We start from the raw sequence: 21,961 nt of genomic DNA, 5'->3' as shown, positions 1-21,961 counted from the left end.
AATAAATAAATAAATAATTTGAAAAAATATATTAAAAATTATCCACGTTAGTGCCGGTTATGCCACGTAGGATTGCCAGCGTCTATGTTAGTGCCAGTCGGTCAAAATTGATCGAATAGACTGAATCAGCACAAATGCAAACAATTTACGACTTAATTGGTACAAAAAAAATGTTTAAAATTGAATTGGTACAATTGCAATAATTTTAGAACTGTTTAGGTAATTTTCCCACTTCTAAAGTTAAACATCGCTTTGTGACTAAAAAATGAGATCATAAAACCTTCTCCGAACAAAGTGATACTTAGATAGGAAAGGTAATTTTGTTGGTTAACCTAATAAAAAAGGAAACGAGAGAGAGAGAGAGAGAGAGAGAGAGAGAGAGAGAGAGAGAGAGAGAGAGAGAGAGAGAGAGAGAGAGAGAGAGAGAGAGAGAGAGAGAGAGAGAGAGAGAGAGAGTAATTTGGTCATTTGGTCATGTAACTAAAAATAATTTGGTCATTTGGTCATGTAACTAAAAAAAATAAGTGTCTACAACTTCAACTTTCGGGCATCTACGAAGGTTAAAAGTATATTAGCGATAATACATAAACGTAGATTAAAAAAAAAGATCGATTCTTCTTCTAGAAGAATTCCATAAGAACCTATTTTTAATCTTATTATGTTCCGACAAAAAAAATCTTATTATAGACTTAGATCAGAATCTTATATGCATATTAATAATTTAAGAACCTGGTGCAAAAAAAATCTTATTATACGCTTTGATCATAATCTTATATGCATATTAATAATCTAAGAACATGGTGCGGCGTGATTTGTAGAGAGTAGCCACATGACACATTCACATCAGCTCTACCTTACAAGGCTCGATCAGATGTCTACACCTTGTGATTTGTGATTCTAAAAACTCCCACGTAAATTCTCACCACATACACCCCTCGGTACCCTAGTGTTTTCTGTGGCAAGTTCGTTTTCCGCGGCAATTTCCCAAACGCCTTCTCCTAAAACGCGATGTTTACACCCACGTTTCTTTGGGGCTGCCATGCTCCGAAAATGTCAGCAATGCTTCCGGCGTTCGAAAATGACGCGCCACGACAAGTCAGTCATGTTATATACTGAATTCCAATCGATCCGTTCAACCATAACCCATCCGTTATGCCGCGTATCATAAGGGACGATCGGATTTATCCTTTTATGCCTAGTTTCCAATCCAACCGACCTCTTGTCCTGTGTGCTCTATGATGCGATGAGAAGTCACATCCGGACCGCAGTTTCCCAGTACATAGAAAACCAGCTCTCCTTGGAAAAAGCTTCAGCAGTTTTCCGTCTTTTTTTTGTGCATGACACTACTGCCTGTCTGTAATCAGGGCATCATCACGTGATGATCCCATTTTCCTGTGTTAAACAAGTCGTTCTTACTAATACAAAATGCATTCCTCTCCCTTTCTCTCTCTCTCTTAGCCCCACCAAAAGAGCGTTTGACGTGAACGGGTGGCCGATGATGATGCTGTCCAATTTAAGCATAAGTCGCTGTCCTTGAACCGTGCGCAAAACAGACCAAGAAAAGGAAAAAACTACCAAGGCGTACCATTTCAAGAAAAATTGTTGGCGCCCACTGCATCACTCTCTCTCCTCCTGCAACTCATTTAAAATCCATGGCCAGATCCTCAATCCTCCCCACACAAACTACAAAGTCTTCTCATCCCACACACAGTCAGTCAGTCCTGACAACCCAGAAGCTCTTTGCCCTCTTGACTTGCCTCGTGCTGCCTCTCGTCTGCAACATGTCGAGGCTTGTGTCCTTTCAGCTCCCGTACCTTCCTCCCAGCTCATGCCCTCCGGCGAGTTTCGGAAGATCGCATCCCAGGAGGTTCAATTTCGTCTCGGCGGCCGCCACCGCGACTGTCGAGCCGTTCTCGACGGTCGGGGACCCGTCGACCACGCTGTACCGAGTGCTTCGTGTCAAGGCTTCCGCCTCGCAGGCGGAGATCAAGGCTGCTTACCGTAGCTTGGCGAAGCTCTACCACCCGGACTCGGCTTCAATGAACGGAGGCGAGGGCGACTTCGTCCAGATTAATAATGCCTACGCCATCTTATCTGATCCAGTAGCCAGAGCTCGCTACGATTTGTCCATACATGCACACTGTAGTCCTAGATACTCAAGCATGGCGCCACGGCCAAACAGAAGATGGGAAACAGATCAATGCTGGTAGCTACGACAGGATGGACATGGAAAGCACTTTTTTTTTTGCAATATAAGTTTTGGCTTATCATTGTTTTGTAAGTGGTTGTCCAATCTGATTTTCCTAGTTTCAAAGCAGGATGGCGGTTTAAACCAGAAGTGAGATCTCTCTCTGCTTCCTGTCTTAACGTAGCCGAAACCCTTGGATACTACTGATGTTCCCTAAAACTAAGAACAGTTAAACCATAGTCTGGCATAGCGCCAACTAGTTCGATGCAAACAGAAAAAGCATTCGCAAGAACTCTGCTAACAACTTCAAATTGATACTTAAATCTTCAGCAGCAGTTGAATATAACGGTCGCAGCTGTTGATTGCACCAGAAAAAAAACGACTATCTACCCCAGATAATCACTGATAAGAGTGATAGGTGATGAATAGTCCTAGTTGCGCAATATACAGGAGGAGAGCTTGGAAATATTTTAAAACTCAATAGACTATTGTTGCCCAATTGGATGAATAGACAGTATTAAAAGAGAACTATGGATACAACTCACAATCCAATGAGCAAGTTAGATAGTAGTAGTAGTTTAATCCCCAAAGATCCAAAGTACACAATCCATTAGACCACAAGAATGTCATTTTCCAATTGCTTAGATTGCCCATAATAAGATAGAGCGTGTCTACATAGATTAACGAGGTACAATGAACTGATAACTAGTTCCACCATCTTGAATTGGCCCAAGTCATACAGAGACAGAATGGACTTTTACATAAGTTATAGAACAAACAAAAAGAATGGCCCCTTTTCCTCGTATTCCAACAACTTGTGATTGTTCCAAAAGACCACTTACAGATGAAACTGAACACACTGCTGACTTTACAATCAAGATCACCAAAAGAAGTTCAGGCATGTCAAATGTAAAAAGTTTTTACTTACAAATAATAAGTCACAATTCAGACTGCAAATAAGAGATAAAGCAAAGTCAAAGTATCTTGAGGTAAGTGAAGATCCAAATTCAGGTCTAGCTGCAACATCCTCCAGGTTGAGAAACACCGCCGTCTCTGCCTCCTGATGGACCAGGAATTCCACCGTATCCCACTTTTATTCCATAAGACTGCAATAGACGACCCGAACATACTTTAGAAAATTGTAAACAATGCTAGCCGCATTCTAGTATCTAAACCCTGATCAATTTGGTCAATAAAACAAATACTTGATGCAACCATCTGCTAATATGGACTCAACCAATACAACGGTAATCCTAATTAAAAAGGCGACCATTACGAATGGGTATTACTATAAAAAACAATGACCTAATTATCTTGTCCTATATTCTCACTTTAAAACGAGTGCCTGGAAAAAGCACATTCTTATAGAGAAAATGACTGTCTTTGGAGATTGATCTCTTTATGGAATTTATTGCAAAATGACCATGACAAGAATCGCATAACGAAGCACAGCCATGCAAGACTCAAAAGAAGTCATTAATTAATTTGCATTAATAAGGAACAACCACTTTTGCAAACACGTTCTTGTATTATTTTCTACAATTTGCAGACAAAAAATCGATAGTAAGCTTCGAAGATTCTGAGCAATCAATAGTACTGACATGAAATCACAAAGTACGTATTCAGCAGAAAGGAAAAGCGAAATAATGAATAGTATGTCTCTTCTAGTTCTTTTGACCTAATCATATCTTAAAGAATAACTTAATTCTAAGGGTAATTGCAAGAAGACATGATCACCTACAACAAAAGACCACATGCAAAATCGGAACTAATCTCAAACTTAATTATAAGCAAATTGAAAAAAAAAAAGGACTTAATCATGATATTAGAATATCTTTGTACTATTCTCTGATCCCAAACACCTAACATGCATCATATAATCCCATATCTGAAGAAAATATATATCACAAATGCCAAAACCCAGAACTGACCTCATTTGACACATCAAATACTCCATCCTGAATTTTCTTATATATAGTCGCAGCTGTCTTGATAAATGCCTGTCAGGAAAACTTCTTCCATCAGATAAGGTAAATCCAAGGAAAACTATGAGGGCCAAGAAGTAATTGTACTACAAGAAATCTTCATCTTAAAGCGTAGATTCGTCACCTCTTCCACATTCTGAGCAGTCTTTGCCGAAGCCTCCATGAAGATTAAACCATGCTCTTTCGCAAATTGCTCCCCTTCCTCCGTGCTTACGGCCCTTCTATGAGCGAGATCACACTTATTGCCAATGAGCATAATAGTCATGTTTGCGTTTGCATGCTGCCTTGCGTCTTCTAGCCAGCTAGCCAGATGATTAAAAGTTTCTCTCCTAGAAAAAGGAAAAGCCAATCATGTAAAATCTGAATTGAACACTTGTGAAAGTTTGAGGGACCACTGCTATTTAAAAGTTTAAACTATAGATGAGGCGTGGTTTTGTATTCAAATATCCTAACACTTCCCCTCATGAGTAGGCTGGAAAAAAGGGCCGGGAAAGATTTGAATTCAAGAGTCGTGCTCTGTACCTTGTAAAATTTTGTCGGACCACTGTAAACTATTCTAAAAAGTTAAGCCGTAGATAAAATTCAAATATTCTAACAAACACCATATCTGCACATTAAACCATCAAGACCAGACTTGGTCTATGTAGCAACTTTCAAATGCAACAACAGCAACAAGTGAATACTGTTCTTTCCAGACTGACAAATGGAGACACCTGATTGGACAACATCAGCTACTCAGTTTAAGGATTAAAAAGAAGCCTCTGAATCCAAAAGCAAACCACCTCATGATAGAAACAACATATACAACAGCAGGGAAAAATGTACCTTGTAATATCATAAACAAGCAATGCACCAGCAGCCCCTCTGTAGTAAGACCTAGTGATGGATCTGAAGGATTCTTGACCAGCCTGGGATAAATAACACAAACTTCAGCTTCAAAAAGTGTCGCAAAGAACAAGAGAATTGTCATTTTTAAACTACTACATACCAATGCTCCAAACCAGCTTTCTAATATACTAAGAAAAGACTCATAAAGCTAAGGATGTCCAATGTAGATAGGGCTTTCGGTAACACAAGTTCGAGGAGAGAACACAAACCGTGTCCCAAATCTGAAGCTTTATTGGTTTGTTGTCGATGGTGATCATCCTGGCCCCAAATTCAACACCAATTGTCAAGTCATGCACCGGCTGGAACCTCTTGTCGGTAAATTGGAGGAGGAGGCATGATTTTCCAACTCCTACAGAGGAAGAGCAGCCAAGCTCACATCACACTCGTTGCATCCGATTCTAAAATACACCAGATAGCTCATCCCAAGCTCACAATAACAGTACCAATTTCGATAAAACCCAAAACTAAAAATCCAAAATTTAGAACTCGGGCAACTCCTTTTCCAGATTAATGCATCGGAGGCGCCATAAAAAAAGCTCGTTCAAGCCTCGCACGCAACAAACACATCGAAAAAGCAAGTCGGGACAACGCAATTCCAATAACGAATTACACAACCCGAACCGTAAGCTCCTCGAAAAAGATCAAACTTCCGAATCGACAAACCAAGGACGGTGATCAACAGCTAATTTCCCAACACAACCCGCCGCCATCGAAAAGGGTGTCGGAATCGAAGCTGCCCAACATCGAAAACCAATTGGGCAATTCAGGAAGAGTACCTGTATCGCCGATGATGATGTACTTGAAGAGGTAAGCGTACGACATCCTCCGATCGAACTGGACACCACAGACCAAAAAGATTCGATCTAAGCGAAGACCCACCGAGGAAATCGGGCAGAAACCGATCGAAAATCTCAAAAGGAGGGAGCTTTCGGCCTTCACAGGGGAAAGAAGAAGGGGAGGGGGAGGAAGAGAGTCCAAGGAGTGTCCTTTGCGTCCGCGTCTATGCGATCCAGCAGGGGAGGGGAAAAGGGTAATGTCGTCACGCAGCCCCTCGAGCGCGTCGTCGTCTTCGCGGGGTGCGTGCACAAGTATGCGGATGCGTACGTGTACAGGTCTCGAGATCCATAAAAAGGCCAACGTCGTGACCCTCCCATCCAGGGCATTGTCGATCTGGTTCTTGGCTGTCGGTTTTTTTTTTTTTAGCTTCGACTTCCTCAGTGCCTAAATCGAGCGCATTCCTGAAACATTCGTGTTGTGTTCCGGGGACCAGTCAATGGTTGGAAAGATTCGTGTTTTTAGTGGCCAAAGCGAGATCCAACCTCATTATAATGTGATTGATGCCATGTCTTTGATTCTTGGCCTTGGTTGGCTTGAGTCCACAACTGCCAAAAAAAGAGGAAATAAAAAGAACAAAGAATAGTTGGAAGAGAAAATTTTAATTTGCTAAAATTCGAAATGAACCTATCGACATGAGACCCTTTTGAGACCCTTTTTTGGGCGGTCGTACTTAATATCCTCGTGCATTCAAAGGCTTTTAAAACACTTTTATATTTAACCTAATCTAGGAATACTTGTTTCTTATGATTTTTTTTAAATTATCTTGCTAAAACATTTTATGCAATACAAAGCTAGTGAAAATTTTTTATAATTTTTTTAAAATTGAGGTTAGTTTGTTTTACGAAAAATACGACATTTCTAAAAAATATTTTCCATAAAGTCATTATCCAAGAGAAATAAAAAAAAATTAATAATTTTTTTATTTTTTAAATCAATTTTTAAATTTTAATTATTTTTATTTTTATTTTTATTTTTTCTTTTTCCTTTATTTTTAGGCGTAATTTCCCATAGTGCGATATAATGCGCACATCTATATAAAAAAAATTATCATTACCTTTTTGTAGCGTTGTAGAGTTTCTTCGACTGTGTGCTCCCTTTATAAATTTTCAATTTGGATCGTTTCCCATCCAAATTTCTCTTCCTGTCGGCATTTTCACAATGTCTTGGATATATTTTAGGATATTAAAACATGTCGTCGTGATTAAGTACAAAAATACCGCGGTACATAAAATTATTTTACGGTGTTTGGACGATTCCATCGTTTATTAACTGTAGCGTAAAGTTTCTTCGATCTGTGTGCTCCCAAACAGGCACACATCCAATCCAAGCACGTGTCGGCTTCCCGCGGATCCTCTTCAACTTCAAACTTCAAGAACTCTCGAAACTCCCCGAATCCTCTGCAACTCTCTTTGCTCGCGTCACCTCACCGTCGTCTCCGCCGCCGCAAAATGGCGGCGACGTGCCCGGAAGCCACTGACCTCACCGCCTCTTCCTACACGCAGCCGCCGGGGGAGCAGCAGCAGCAGCGGCGGCGGCAAGATCAATCGCTGGACACCTTCTCGTTCGCTCCGGTGAGCCTCCAAAGACTCCCCCACCTCGCCGACTACCTCCCGGACCTCCGGACTCTGCCCAACCCGCTCGACAGCAACCACTTCTTCCATCCGGTGGACGGCTTCTACGTCTCCCCCGGCGACGTCATCCTCCGTCAGATCGTCTATGATCTCTCCGGTACTCCTTAGTCTTCGTAACGTGTGAAAGGTCTCTTTTTTTCATGTGGGCAGTGCATGATTACTGGTTTCTTGAATCCTGGTCATATGTTAGTTGGTGATTCTCATGAAATTCAGCTAACATTTAGCAGTCGTATTCTGTTATCTAGTATGATGTTGCTGTCTAAGCTAGTAAATTAATATTTTGAGCTCGTGGAATGGATATTTTGATGGGTGCCTTCCAAATTTGTGAAAATCGTGACACCATCCGTTAATAGTCTGTTGATTGGAGCTTTTGGGCGTGTAATCTTTTGGGGACAGGTATGTTCCCTCCGCCGGCGCCACACCTGGCCTACCACAGGGCAGGCCCGCGCGAGCGCGTGTTCTTCGAGCCCTCTGAAGTACGGGCGGCCATCGTCACATGCGGAGGGCTGTGCCCGGGGCTGAACACGGTGATCAGAGAGCTTGTGGTGGGGCTGTGGGAGTTGTATGACGTTCGCGAGATATATGGGATTACGGCAGGGTACAGAGGGTTTTACTCAAGGGAGCCAGTGAAGTTGAGTCCCAAGATGGTGCACGGGTGGCACAAGATGGGCGGCACAGCCCTCGAGACATCAAGGGGTGGCTTTGATCTCGAAAAGATTGTCAATGCTATTGAAGAGAAGGGGTTTAATCAGGTTTGTATTTTAGGGATTCTCTTCTGTTTGTAGCATTGGCGATTAGATTGTGTGCGTGAGGTTAGTTTGCTTGTTTTCTAGTAAGTCGGTGGTGAACCAGATAGAGTGCAATCTTTGATTTCTCTTACATAGGATGCACTAATTTGCCATATCCTCCAATTAGTAGTGGAGTTCTGACTGGATTAGGTTTAATAATAGTGGAGTTCTGACTGGATCTGGTTTAATATTAAATTTTACCTTAACTTTTCGGCTGTGAAATGTCAATGGAGTTTGATTTACGACTGACTGTCCTTGTATTGCTGAAAGGTCAGTTGTTGTTGGTTGAAGTGGCTCTCTATTGGATGAGGTGGTGCTGGTCTTTGCCAATGATTTCATTTGGAGTCTTAGTTGTGTTGCCCATGCTTCCTAATAGTTTGTACATTTACTCAAGCTGGTCATTTTATTGTACAATGAGAGTTTTCAATTTCTGGGGCTGTCCCCTCCATGCAATTTGATCCAATGAAATCATGCCTGAACTCTGGGCTTAACCCTATTAACATGGGACATACTAGTTGACAACACTTTATCTTTGGGAAATTTGGTTGCAGAGTTGGTTTTAAATTGAACTTCTGCTAATAGACAATTTCCACGTGGTTCATTTTATCGAAAACCCAGAATTGCTTGATGAACTTTTAACTTTTCTTAATAAGAACCTGAGCTGAAAGGAGGAATTTCTTACTGTTTCTGAAATTCAGTAAGCCAAAAATACGTCATTTAAAGTCTGATTTCTTAGCATACTTGTAAATATGTATCGACTTAAAATTTTTGTTGTGAGTCCCGCATTTTCCTTTCCTACTGCATCAAATAGATTTTCGGTTTTCTCTGGATAGCTTAACTTATTATGTTCATCTGAAGTTTGTGCTGTATTACCAAAGTGGCATTCAGTAAGCTATCTCTAGAAAACCAGTCTGAAGAACTTTAGCAAGTACATGTGCGCTTTTCTCTCTGTCATGACGTTGAGTTTTTGACTAGCCAAAGAAGATTGGGGTGATTTTTGTCATAGAGCACAGGGACAGAGTCTTGAGTATTCTTCGTTATTTAGGGAGTTTTCGTTTGCAATTGTCAAGTTTGAAACTGTGATCTTATCTGGGACTTGCTTTAGGTATGAGGTGAATAAGAGAATGGTGTAATTATGGGGAAAATGACCTTATTCTCGAGACTTGCTTGAGGAGCAAAGCGAGCACAATAATGGGGGTAATTACAGATATGCGGACCAAGTACTAGTCGGCACACCTTTATTAACATATTGTGAGAATGTTGTTTCCAAAATGTTGGAGCTGATAAGGTCAGGTAAGATGTTCAAAAAGGAGAACTTGTCTGAAGTGGAGAGAGAGAGAGAGGACCAAGTACTAGTCGGCACACCTTTATTAACATATTGCGAGAATGTTGTTTCCAAAATGTTTGGACCTGATAAGCTGAGGTAAGATGTTCAAAAAGGAGAACTTGTCCGAAGCGAGCGAGGAGAGAGAGAGAGAGAGAGAGAGAGAGAGAGAGAGAGAGAGAGAAGAGAAGAAGTTTATTGGTCTTCAAGAACTTGACCATTCAAGTCCAATATTAAATACTGTGGACTTAGGCCATGGATCCCAAATTGGTTATTATAATGTGCATATTTTTGTTGGGTCCTTTTCTGCCTTCACCATTCTAGTTTTTAAGATTGCTGCTAATTGTGTTTTGTTTGTTCAATAACTAATTTTAGTAGAGTGCAGGTATACATCATTGGCGGCGATGGCACAATGAGGGGCGCAGTAAAGATATTTGAGGAAATAAGTCGCCGAAAATTAAAAATTACAGTAGTTGGAATTCCCAAAACTGTTGATAACGACATTGGCATTATTGATAGATCATTTGGCTTCCAGACGGCGGTCGAAATGGCGCAACAAGCAATCAATGCTGCGCATGTGGAGGCTGAAAGTGCAGTTAATGGAATTGGGCTAGTGAAACTGATGGGACGAAGCACGGGCCACATTGCTCTTCATGCAACGCTCAGTAATCGTGATGTCGACTGCTGCTTGATTCCTGAAGTCGAGTTCTTCTTGGAAGGGAAAGGAGGACTGCTTGAGTTTCTTGACTGGAGATTGAAAGAGAATGGGCATGCAGTGCTGGTGGTTGCTGAGGGCGCAGGACAGGATCTTATACCGCGAACTGCATCACAGAAGGAAGAGCGGGATGAATCAGGAAATCTCGTGTTCTTGGATGTCGGTGGGTGGTTGAAGTCAGAGCTGAAGAAATGGTGGGACCGGGATCACCCGAACGAGCTGTTCACAGTCAAGTACATCGATCCTACTTATATGATCCGGGCAGTCCCGGCGAATGCCACAGACAATCTGTACTGCACTCTTTTGGCTCACTCAGCTATTCACGGAGTCATGGCAGGTTATACTGGCTTCGTCTGTGGTCCTATTAACGGCAACTACGCGTATATACCTCTCGACGAGGTGGCCAAGGCCAAGAATGAGGTCAACACGCAGGACCATAAATGGGCATGGGTCAGGTCGGTAACCAATCAGCCCGATTTTTTGAGGAGCTAGATGTCTAATACCAAATTTTGCGGCGCTTTTCATATGAGCATCCTATGGTACCATCAGCTTCACATCCCTGGGATTCGGAATGCTGTAGTTGCCTGATGGTAGTAAATAAAGCGCTGATTGATGTGCTTTTGAATCACTGGAACTGCACATATTTTTTACTAGAACAAGAACTTGGAAACGCAAATTAGCTGATATATCTTTTATGTTTTTCAATACTGTCTTACATTTGATGGTTATGAAATTGATGTCGGTCATTGATTTTCCCTCTCTCTACTCTCTTTGTTGTTTGACAAAGTTAAGGTGCAACTATTTGTGGATAATCATGTGTTTCTTCTTTGGTCTTTTGCTTTATAATGTGGAAATAGAATATGGGCCCGGATGTCTCATCTGGCCTTGGGTATCTTTGCAAAACCGTAAAGTGAAAGATGCATGATAAGCACTGAAGATGTGATGGGCACGTGTGCAACGTAAGATATTATTGTTTAAGCAAAAGCCCTTGACAAGGCACGAGTGAATCTTTTGTTTCCTGCCCTTTGAAAATGGCAGAAAAAAATTGAAAAGTTTCAGACAAGCTCTTATTTGGGTCAATAAATAGCCAATGTATGTTTGTTTTGGGAGAGAATCGGCGATGGTTTCGTGGTTCTCTTTTCAAAAAGTAAAAGATGAGAATGAGAATTGCAACTTTTGTGAATGCCTTTCCCTAAAGCTAGAAAACCTTAACAGCAATATAAAGGTAAAGTCTCCAGGGGAACGACTGCCCACAGATAGATTAAAGAAAAGGCAAAAAAAACTCAATGAAGCGAACTCATGGAATCATATGAGTTGAGCTTGGAATGTTACAACTGTCTTGGTCTGCTTCATTACATGTGAATGTTGTCGGTTGCAAATCACATGAGTTGAGCATATGTTCTGAGGGAATTCTTGTCAGCTTTCATCTGATGTTTGAAATGGGAATAAGTCCCACACGATGTGCACTGGTTGGAGCTCATTCTCCGGGGGTGTGTTTCTCTTTAATCATTCAGCAGATTCCAAACAAGGTACAATGGCATGGTTTAATCGGGCTCGTGGATTTGGCCTAGTGTGCCAAAACTTAATTCATGATATCACATGATTGCTTCAAATGAAGAATTGTCACTTGTTGATAAGTCTTTACTCCACTGCAACAGACAATAATTGATCAGAATTGTATATGTAGCTGATCGAAAAGAGATTTGAATTTGTATTTTGAACAACTTAGGAATTTTGTTTGTATGATGATTTTTAGGATAATGTTACCGTCCGTCCCTGTAATTGTATGACGATTGTTTTGTCTTTTCTTGTTCAAATTAGTCATTTTGTTAAATAAATTTAGCGTGGCCCATAAGTGGTGATGTGATGCTAATGTGATATTCTATATTGGTTTTTACAATTTAAAAAAATAAAAATAATGTATAGCATAGAATGAATATATTGAAGTATAGAAAAAGAATATAAAGAAAGTTAAAAAAAAAATAGACTATCGACCCTATAAGCACCAACGCCACTTTCCGCGGCCGATGGCCACAGTTTGGTGGCGGCTGGGCCTGAGTCGGCCCTAGTGAAGGCTTTTCGAGGTCGCCAGCAAAAAAAAAAAAGCATCAATGTTTTCGTTTGCATTTTTTACGGAAGACTAACTTGAATAAAAAAAAAAAAGTGTGGTCCGGGGGTCATGTTGCCCAAAAAAAAATACAGAGACGAGATTGAACAAATAAGACCGGTATGGGCGGACATAATATTATTTTGCCGGGAATCGAACGGTGATTCTTGAAATACTCATCAGAAAAGGCTCATGAAAGAAAAGAACTCAGGTCAATCACAAGATAGTTATGTCCCTATGCCTGTACTGGTTTGTGTGCAGAGAAGTTTGAATTTTTCAGGGCTAAGCTGTCGAAAGATCAATGGCAGAACTGGGGCAAAGAGTATAATTTTTCCCTTTCCTATTTAAAAGTACGCATCGAGATCGAGATGGCTCGGACAGAAAGTCTCATCTTCACGTGAAAGTCGGTTTGTGCTATTAAAAACTGCTCAAGTAAGGACAGACATCAGGGCATCCTAACCAAATTTAGGTTTTATCAGGCGTCCTTCGTTGGTGTCTGTAGCCACACACGACCTTTGCAAAGGCTAACTAGTTATCGGGGAAACTTCAGAGAAACCATTAATCTCTCTTATTAACAATTTAACATTCTCAGTTCGTTTTCCGGCACTCCTGACTCAGGTTTCCTGCAAATGAGGGAGTATCATTTCAACAGCTAGGAACAAAGCTTCATGTGGAATACACTCACAAATGCTATCGATGGCACCTGATTATGGGGTTAAAGGTTAAATGAAACACCGACAGGTCATGAGCTTCTAGAGATTATAGATACGTTGTGCCATGATCTTAGGTGTTCGGTCACATCATTTGCAGAAAGACCCCACCTCCATCCGCCAAATAAAGACAGAAGAATGGATTTCTTTTTTCTCTCTCTGTCAAACTAATCATGGTTTCTTCCTTCTTGAAAATGGGCAAGAAAGAAGAGGGCCCCGGCAAGATTACCAAGCGACTGATAATCTCCACTTGCCACGCACTAATGAGCAGCTTAAAAGAATACAAGAAATGAACAAAAATCCTCTCGGGTCACTGGCTGGTTCTCATACTTTTCTTTTTCTTTTGGCACTTCCCTTTTAAGAACCGGTTACACACCCTGCTGCTGCTCCTTGGCAGCTCCAATGTGAATCAACCCACCGCCGCCTTGCCCCTACAGAGCACTAAAAATCACTCCTTTATCCAAATCGAGACTCCCCCATCTCTCACCTTAATGACCAATCTTGAAACCCGGAAATGTTGCAACCCATAACCAAAGTTGCAATCTTTTCGCTCTTCTTGGTGCTCTCGTCCTCGCCCCCGGTCACGGAATCCGCCATTGGAGTGAACTGGGGCACCATCTCCTTCCACAGGCTGAGGCCATCCACGGTGGTGGATCTCTTGCAGCAGAACAAGGTACAGAAGGTGAAGCTGTTCGATGCGGACCCAGGTGCGCTCAGGGCTCTTGAAGGGAGTGGGATTGAGGTGATGGTGGGGATACCCAATGAGATGCTGGCCGTGTTGGGCTCTTCGAGTGTTGCCTCTGATCTCTGGGTTCGCCAGAATGTGTCTAGCTTTGTGGGTAAAGGCGGTGTTGCCATCAGGTATGATGCAACAAGTTCTTGTTTTTGCCTTTTTTTCCTTTGTTTGGGGTTTGGTTTGTGTATGATTGATTGATTGATTGTTTGATTGAGAGCTAAGTGTCTTTCCTTGTCGGATAATGATCTTGGTTGTTAGATGAATCTAAAGCGAGCTAGTGAGATTGTGTTGGACACTTTTTAGAAGTGGAAGAGTGGAGATACAGCCTTTTTTTTGTTTTTCCTGGAATTCCCTCCTTCACATTAAATTTGAAGTAGTGAGATTAACTTAATTGTGGCACCTTTCCATTGAATCGTCCCAATTTGCGTGCTGTTGTTTAGTTAGTGCCTTGCAGGTTGAATTTTCTGGGTCCGGATTCTTCAATCCTCTTGTTATATTTTTTTAGAGCATCAGTGTTTAAGTCATTGGTTTGAGATAGTGGGAGTTGGTTGTATGGACGATTATAGTCTTACACATAGTGGAGGATCTCTGCTCATATCAATGTCGAGGGTGAGAGCGAAGTTTATGGCTTGGTCAAACCTGTCTGTGGTAATCAGAAGGACCAAAACGAGTCTAGACTTGATGTTTCTTTAGTATATCTAGCAATGGAAGATATATGCGTAATTGTTAACTCCTAAGGCCCTGCCACTGTCCTTTCCTGCTTAAATATCATTATGCCTGCTTCCCAAGAACTTTCTTCATTCTGCATCTGTGGGTTACAACATGGCAATGAACTTTAACGTGTTGATGTGTGGATTCAATTTTTCTTGACTATCAAATGACAAAATGACAGGTATGTCGCGGTAGGCAATGAGCCCTTCCTCTCAAGCTATGCGGGTCAATTTCAGAACTATGTTATGCCAGCCCTGCTCAATCTACAACAGTCATTGGCCAAAGCAAATCTTGCTGGCTACGTCAAGCTAGTGGTCCCTTGCAATGCCGATGCATATGAAGCGGACCTTCCTTCTCAAGGGGCATTTCGTCCTGAACTTACACAAATCTTGACGCAACTCGTCTCTTTCCTGAATTCGAATGGTTCCCCTTTCGTAGTGAACATTTATCCGTTCCTAAGCCTGTATGGGAGCTCGGATTTTCCTCAAGACTATGCATTTTTTGAGGGAACTACTCATGCTGTGACAGATGGGGCCAATGTATACACTAATGCATTCGATGGGAATTTTGACACGCTAGTTGCAGCACTTACTAAATTAGGTTATGGACAGATGCCCATAGTCATTGGGGAGGTGGGTTGGCCAACGGACGGAGCTTTGAGTGCGAATCTCACCGCTGCTCGGGCATTTAATCAAGGCCTTATTAATCATGTACTTAGCAACAGTGGAACTCCGTTGAGACCTGGAGTCCCTCCAATGGATGTGTATCTTTTCAGTCTAGTCGACGAAGGTGCCAAGAGTGTGCTTCCAGGAAACTTTGAGAGGCACTGGGGAATTTTCTCTTTTGATGGCCAGGCTAAATATGCCTTGAACCTCCGTATGGGCAACAGGTTGCTAAAAAATGCGAGGAGCGTGCAATATCTCCCGTCTAGGTGGTGCGTGGCTGACCCATCAAAGGATCTCTCCACCGTTGCGAATCACATGAAGCTTGCTTGTAGTATTGCGGATTGCACTACGCTCAACTACGGTGGATCATGCAATGGTATTGGAGCAAAGGGAAATATCTCGTATGCATTCAACAGTTATTATCAAGTGCAGATGCAGAATTCACAGAGCTGCGATTTCGATGGGCTTGGGATGGTTACTTTCCTGGATCCGTCGGTAGGTGAATGTAGGTTTCTGGTCGGTGTAACTGATATTACTTCTGCTGCTGTTGGGACATATTGGAGAGGGGTCATGGTTTGGGTTTTGATTTTGTGGAGTGTCTGGGTGTTTGAAGTGTGAAGTTTCTTACTTGGGGTTTTTGTTGCTCCCCTCTTCTGAAAGTGAAACCGATAGTCATAGAAGTCAGGTCGCTATACTTAGACATACTCAGGATTACCCTAGTATATGTAGACTCTTCGTAATTGTCACAGAGAGTGAAGTTATGTAGTGAGATGAGAACCATTGATTCTTAAATTAACATTGGCATGGTATATCTTATGATTATTGCTCGAACATCGTGCTTTCAATAAAAAGAACGTCTCCATGCGTGAAAATTGTGGAGTGATTGCACAATGCAGTAAGATTCAATGTAAAATTATGGGTTGATTGCATTCAGCCTTTCGTGCCAAAAAGAACCTGTAAGCAAGTAGATGATGCTGTAGAAAGTTTGGAGGGAGACATAAACAAGCTAGAAGAGAGGTAGAATTTACATCAACGGCTACAAGCAAACAAAGAGCAAAGAACCGAAAACAGAACCCGTTACAACAAACACCAAAAGTCAACTACATGTCCGCAAAGGCTCACATACTCGAAGAGAACCGTACCAGAGCCAAAAATCCACCAGTAAATTGCGGCCCGCATCTATCGCCTTGTCCATCTTCTTGGTTTCGATGTTCAGTCATAAAGCTTTATCCTGGTAGTTATGAATGTGCGGCAGATTGGGCACGAGGCCAAGTCCGTTCCGCATTCGTAGCATGTCTGCAAAAGTCACACTGAGGGGTTACGGATCCCGTAGAGATGTAACAGCAAATAAATCTGGTGTTCTTTTGAGTTTACCTGATGCCCACATCCAAATGCAAGATCCTTCTTACTCCACAAGCACACGGGACAATTCTGAAAAACAAGAAAAAAAGAACCACCGAGGTTTACAAGTGATCCAAGACTTGTGTTACCCTCTATCAAGGATTAACGAACGGGACATCATATGAAAGTACATCAAGCGTTTGAACATTCATTTCTGTATCGGTCCTGACATTTACTTTGAGTTGAGCTCCGCATTTGAGGAAAAAAAGTTACCTTGTGAGAAGGACCTTCAGTAGGAGGAGTAGAAGTGTAAGAAAAACCACTTCTGTGTTCGTTAGTGCTTGAGGGCATGCGCTTCGGGTAAGATTTTGCGGAACGGATCTGCTTTGGTGGAGGGAGAGGAAACCTTCCCGAAGTTCCTCTTCGACATCTGAAATTACAAATACAAATCCTATAGTTATGAATTGCTAATTTAAACTACACTTCAAAGTGTACGCTCAATCGTTACCCAAGAAGTTGGAGATCGAGTGTAGCTTGGTATTGTGTTGGTATTTCCATCAACGCCGCGAGGGCAAACTCTGCCTCCTTCTTGGATGCGGGCATGCACTTCGACATGATGTCGGTGAAATTTACAAACTACAAGGCAGAAAAGAGTCGGGTCACAACGAGTCAAAGTATTATACGAGCAAGTTCTATAATCATTGTAGCTCGGTCTGTCAACCTGAAAGTTGTCAAAAGCTCGGTAAGGGATGTTGTCGTCAAACTTGTGCATCATATCCCACGGTCCATCCCCGACTCCGACCAACACGATGGACAATGGATACTCGCTGAAAGAATGGAAACGTGCGTTCAGGATTGTGATTTGTGCAGTAGATGCATCAGATCTAGTAAAATGGAAGGTCATGCAATATCAAAACCTTGCTTTCACGATAGCCTCTATTGTCTTCTGTTCTTGGGGGCTCAAATGGCCAGGACCCGTGTCAACGCTTCTTGTGACCTTGCAAATGAAGTTAAACCAAATCATTAAGGTCGAGAAATTCATCATATGTGAAAGGCACAAAGTAAAGGGCTGCAGTTACTGCATAAACAAGAGCTCTTTATAAACTGACCTGTCCATCAGCGATGATCACAAGGACATGATACTGTCCGCCACTGCTATTTACGATTTCAATGGCATTGTCAATAATGGGAGCAAATGATGTCGGTCCTGTTATTTTGGAAAACATAGGTACTTAGTCATTTCCACAGTTCCATAAGCAAAATTTGCAACACATGAGGGCGAAAAGTTTGAAACTAACCAGACAAGTTTACGTCCGGAACTAGATCTCTGTAACGGGAAAGAACTTCCTCAAAGCCCTCACATAATCTATCGTCGGGATAAAAGCTGAAGACTTCCTGATCATGCGTTGTAGCTGCAAAACCAATGGAATTAGCAACTCTTCTAGGTAGTGATACCTCTAATAACAACATCCACAAGTACTGACCATCGCCAAAACCAAAACAAGGAATGAGATTGTCTTCATCGAAACTCGAGAGCGTCCTCCCAATTATAGATATTGCCTGTTCATACGGATTAGGGGTATCCCCAAGGTGATGTAGGCTCTTGCGGTTGAAAGATCGCGCACCTGTCCATTCATTGCTTTTTGTGAAATCGATACCCACAATAAGATTGGAAGACTCGAGGCCAGCTTGAGCAAGAGCATTTGTGACCTGCATTTCCACATTTATTCAGAGAATTTAAGCTTGATCCTAGTGGTTTATAATATTTGGAATAGCTCAGACTGTAAATGCAAAGCATTTTCACCTTATTCAGTGAATTAAGCTTGAACCTAGTGTTTTTTATTTTGCAAATGGCAAATAAGCATGAAAAGTAAAACCTACAGTTGAGCACCTGTTCCAGCGAGTTGTAATCATCACCGATTCTGGAGTATTTTGACTGCACCTTGCCTTTTCTTTCATGATTATAGTAATTCTCGGAAAATGAAGAGCGATTAGACGAGCTTCGAAATGATTGGGAGTCATAACTGCGGGAATCAAAGTAGCTGCTGCTGGTACTTCTCGATTCTTTATTCCCCATATTCACGTCCCTCCTTTCTCAGTTGTCAATTGCCTTGCTTCCACCGAAGATTACACGCCTTACACCACTAATCCGCTACCGGAAAGTGTTCTGAAACCAGCAATACCATCAAAGTTATAAGCATGTCAAGTACGCAGCCCAATAGTTCTTGGATTCACCGATCTTTCATGATATAAATTTCTAAGTTTCAAGTAAATAAAACATTGTCGCAACATGTAGTAGTATGAACTCATTGGCTTGATAAAACCACAGACACAACATATGCAGATAACTATCAAACAAGGCGTTTCATTGTACAGTTTCCTAACCACACCACTTTTAAAAAATTACAATGGATTGTGCATAACTTGAAGGTATATAAGCTGCAAAATTGCTACCATCCACTTCTACCAGTAGCGCAGTGACTTGAGAAACATGCAAAAACAGCTGAAACAAATTCTAAATTCAACCAAATTCTGTCACCATTCTCCATGAAAATTGTGATTCTTTCTCAGAAACACGCAGAGACTTTATGATTGGATTCCAGCCAATTCAGCAATAGATATAAACCGAGAGAGACAAACTAAAACCAGAGATCATGTCATAATTCTCTGGACATCATAGACAACAGAAATAGATTGTATTTACCTCAATTGCAGTGAAAACAAAAGAAAAGAAAGAAAAGGCTGTCGCAATCACAAGGTCTCAGAACGAATGCTCTGCAGGAAAGAAGCGGTTTTCATCCAAAATATATAGGGACAGAGGAGTGTTGAACTGTTGATAAAATACAAAGTCAATGCCTTGCATCAAGAAATAAAATTAAGGCAAAACGAAGGGGTTGAAGCTTCAAAACTGATGGGGAGCGCAACTTGAGCTGATCAGTTCTTCACGGAAATTACGGATGACAACAACCCTCCACCTAAAAGCTGTGGTCATATTATTATTAACCCATTTCTTGGGAAAAACCAGTGAAGTCACCCAATAAAAGTCAAACCCACGACTCTTAAAAGCTCTGTACTTCCCAAGCAACTTCCCTGTAAACTTCCCAGAAAAAACACAAGATTGGAAAAAAGCTGCAAACCCTCTTGTCACAACAATCATTACATGTTTTCTTAGTTGACCAAAAGGTTAATTAGGAACAGATAAGAAAGAAAAATTTCAAAAGCTAAATTCAATCCCATTATTAAAACATGGTGAGCCTCGACTGCATAAAATCTAACCTTTATTCCTCGAAGCACGCAGAAATCACCTCCCGCAGGTTGTTCTTCAGAGTTGCTGCTTACAATGAGGAAGACAAATTCAAAGCGGAGCCTTCCTCTCTCTGGACAAGGCGAATGGAGTTTCTTAATGGTCTAATATTCACTTTGTTTAAGATTATATACTACGAGTTTTCTTTGTTTTCTTCATCAACTCTCTCACCCTTTATCCTACGCAACAATCTTGATGTTTATCATATCAAAATGATTCTATAAAAAAATAAACAGCAAGTAAGACGCCACTAGGATCTTTTCTTGCGACTCTTCGAGGATTGTCGACATAACAAAATCCCCTGTCAGTCGCCGAAAAAAAAGCGGAAAAACAAGACCAGTTCCGATTCCCTTATGAGCTATTGCCACGTGGAAAATGTCAATTTCCTTGGGAGTGCGCGATAGTGGACTTTTCGTTCCATTTTTATATCGAAGTTTCGAAGGGTCGGTCGTCGCCATGACGATGGAGGCAGTGCGTCACTGGACTCATCATTTATATAATCTTTTGACAGACATGCTGCAGAGAAATTAATTGGGGAAGAAGAAAATTCTAGACAAGAGGTTGCCGTAGTCTATGGTTTCCAAGATGCAATCGGGCAAGAAAGACTAGCCACCAGACTTGCAGAAGGAAGTTCTACTTGTCGTCTTTAATTCAAGAAAGTTACAAAAGATAGGGTTGCTAAGAACAATCAAAGATGCATTATGTACTCCAAAGAAAAGGCGAAACTATAAAGTAGCCGGATAGTATATTTCCGCCTTATGTACATACCGTGCAAGGGTCAGGTTTTTTTTTTTTTTTTTTGGGTCGAAATGCGAGGGTTGTTCACACTCTATTGATGTACATAGAGAATAATGCTACCTCCATTAGAACTGGCTAATGTCATGACATTCAAAAGCAAAACCTTGGAGCAGCAGAGTTGTGCATGGCCATACGTAATTTGCGTAAGATTCTATGGTCGAGTCATTGGAAAAGTTGCCAAATTTACCATTATTGGTGTATTTTTGATTTTGTCGGATGAAGGGTAATTTTTAGAAATTTTAGCTGGAAAAGAATAAAAAAAGTCATAAGCTTATTACACTTGTGCCAATTCAGTATTAAACTTTTCAATTATATCAATTGAGTTCTAAACTTTTGATGATTTGCCAATGTAGTTCATCCGATCAATTTTTGCTGGAAAATCGTTGGCATGGACGCCGGCTGTCTTACATCACATGACCGCCCTGACGTGGGCAAATTTTACTAATTTTTATTATTTATTATTTTCTTTTTATTTTCATTGTGATTGGCGAAGGTCACCGGTGCCCAGGTGAGCCCTTGCTAGATCCGATGAGGGCGGCCCTTACTCGGCTGCGATGGTCGAGCCCTCGCTAAACCCGGTGAGGGCAACCCTCATCCAGGCGGGGGCGAGGACCGCCCAGGCCATGAGGGTCAAGCACTCACCTAATACCGTGTGAGGAGCACTAGTGTGGTGGGGTAAGGTGATCATTAAAGCCGAAGAGCCCTTGCCACTTGAACACCGACTTTTCGGGAGAACGACTTTTGAGCAGGAAATAGGTTCATCTTACCTCTCGGTGCTGTCTCTTTTATTTTCCTTTTCTGTTTTTTGGTTTTTTAATGTGAGGTGGGTCGCAAGTAGGGATTGGCAAAATGGAATTCGGTGTCTCTTTACTGTGAATAATTAACGCTGTGAGTAGTAAGAATGTGAGCCTGTGGGGTAGAGGTTCTTGTCTAATTGGGAGGAGTGGAATTCTCGTTTCCTTGTGTAAAATTCAAATCTATGATCTTCCATAGTAAAAACGATGTGATCTATGTGAAACTTGGTAGAGTTTTGACAATAATTGTGAGTTGGATGTGTTCGTTCTTTGGCTGTTGCTGTCAATAGTATCGTTCGTTTCCGGCCAAAACAAACTCCAAATAGGTTTCTCTTTGCATTCTACATCAAGTGAAATCTGTAAAGCAGAAGGAAAGTGTTGTTTTTTGTTTCTTTTGCTCTGGTATCTGAACAGTTTGGGATCTTGAACGCTTTCACCT

The 21,961-nt window shown here is 41.5% G+C and overlaps 5 protein-coding genes across 6 annotated transcripts; 3 read left to right on the top strand and 2 right to left on the bottom strand.

Moving 5' to 3' along the window:
* Positions 1–1,358: 1,358 nt before the first annotated feature.
* On the top strand, positions 1,359–2,326 carry LOC115693946 (chaperone protein dnaJ 11, chloroplastic-like). The gene has a single exon (XM_030621024.2). The coding sequence runs from the start codon at positions 1,653–1,655 to the stop codon at positions 2,208–2,210; it is 558 nt and encodes a 185-aa protein (XP_030476884.2). The 5' UTR covers positions 1,359–1,652; the 3' UTR covers positions 2,211–2,326.
* A 628-nt stretch (positions 2,327–2,954) lies between these two features.
* On the bottom strand, positions 2,955–6,134 carry LOC115693945 (ras-related protein RABB1c). The gene is made up of 6 exons (XM_030621022.2): positions 5,838–6,134; positions 5,271–5,410; positions 4,999–5,081; positions 4,298–4,502; positions 4,120–4,188; positions 2,955–3,294 (listed from the first exon to the last, which is right to left on the bottom strand). Exons 1-6 carry the CDS (start codon positions 5,881–5,883, stop codon positions 3,202–3,204), a joined length of 636 nt encoding a protein of 211 aa, XP_030476882.1. The 5' UTR covers positions 5,884–6,134; the 3' UTR covers positions 2,955–3,201.
* A 1,130-nt stretch (positions 6,135–7,264) lies between these two features.
* On the top strand, positions 7,265–11,115 carry LOC115693944 (ATP-dependent 6-phosphofructokinase 2). Its single transcript, XM_030621021.2, has 3 exons — positions 7,265–7,626; positions 7,926–8,281; positions 10,027–11,115. The coding sequence occupies exons 1-3, from the start codon at positions 7,347–7,349 to the stop codon at positions 10,846–10,848; spliced, it is 1,458 nt and encodes a 485-aa protein (XP_030476881.2). The 5' UTR covers positions 7,265–7,346; the 3' UTR covers positions 10,849–11,115.
* A 2,326-nt stretch (positions 11,116–13,441) lies between these two features.
* On the top strand, positions 13,442–16,116 carry LOC115693936 (glucan endo-1,3-beta-glucosidase 5). The gene is made up of 2 exons (XM_030621008.2): positions 13,442–14,034; positions 14,802–16,116. Exons 1-2 carry the CDS (start codon positions 13,688–13,690, stop codon positions 15,901–15,903), a joined length of 1,449 nt encoding a protein of 482 aa, XP_030476868.1. The 5' UTR covers positions 13,442–13,687; the 3' UTR covers positions 15,904–16,116.
* Positions 16,117–16,186: 70 nt separating this feature from the next.
* On the bottom strand, positions 16,187–20,135 carry LOC115693937 (E3 ubiquitin-protein ligase RGLG2-like). 2 transcript variants are annotated; one of them, XM_030621010.2, is made up of 11 exons: positions 19,903–20,135; positions 18,518–18,793; positions 18,111–18,336; positions 17,925–18,038; positions 17,736–17,833; positions 17,544–17,623; positions 17,348–17,453; positions 17,135–17,262; positions 16,900–17,056; positions 16,660–16,716; positions 16,187–16,581 (listed from the first exon to the last, which is right to left on the bottom strand). In XM_030621010.2, the coding sequence occupies exons 2-11, from the start codon at positions 18,701–18,703 to the stop codon at positions 16,498–16,500; spliced, it is 1,236 nt and encodes a 411-aa protein (XP_030476870.1). In that variant the 5' UTR covers positions 18,704–18,793; positions 19,903–20,135; the 3' UTR covers positions 16,187–16,497. The 2 variants fall into 2 exon arrangements, with proteins under 2 accessions (XP_030476870.1, XP_030476869.1); XM_030621009.2 differs by lacking the exon at positions 19,903–20,135 and adding an exon at positions 19,331–19,709.
* Between the last annotated feature and the right edge of the window lie 1,826 nt (positions 20,136–21,961).

This window comes from Syzygium oleosum, unplaced genomic scaffold (genome assembly GCF_021117445.2).
Source record: "Syzygium oleosum isolate NSW1041296 unplaced genomic scaffold, Sole_v2.1 Sole_v2.29, whole genome shotgun sequence".
Taxonomy (NCBI): domain Eukaryota; kingdom Viridiplantae; phylum Streptophyta; class Magnoliopsida; order Myrtales; family Myrtaceae; genus Syzygium; species Syzygium oleosum.
The sequence above is the reverse complement of the archived record's forward strand: the minus strand, read 5'-3'. Positions and strand labels throughout refer to the sequence as shown.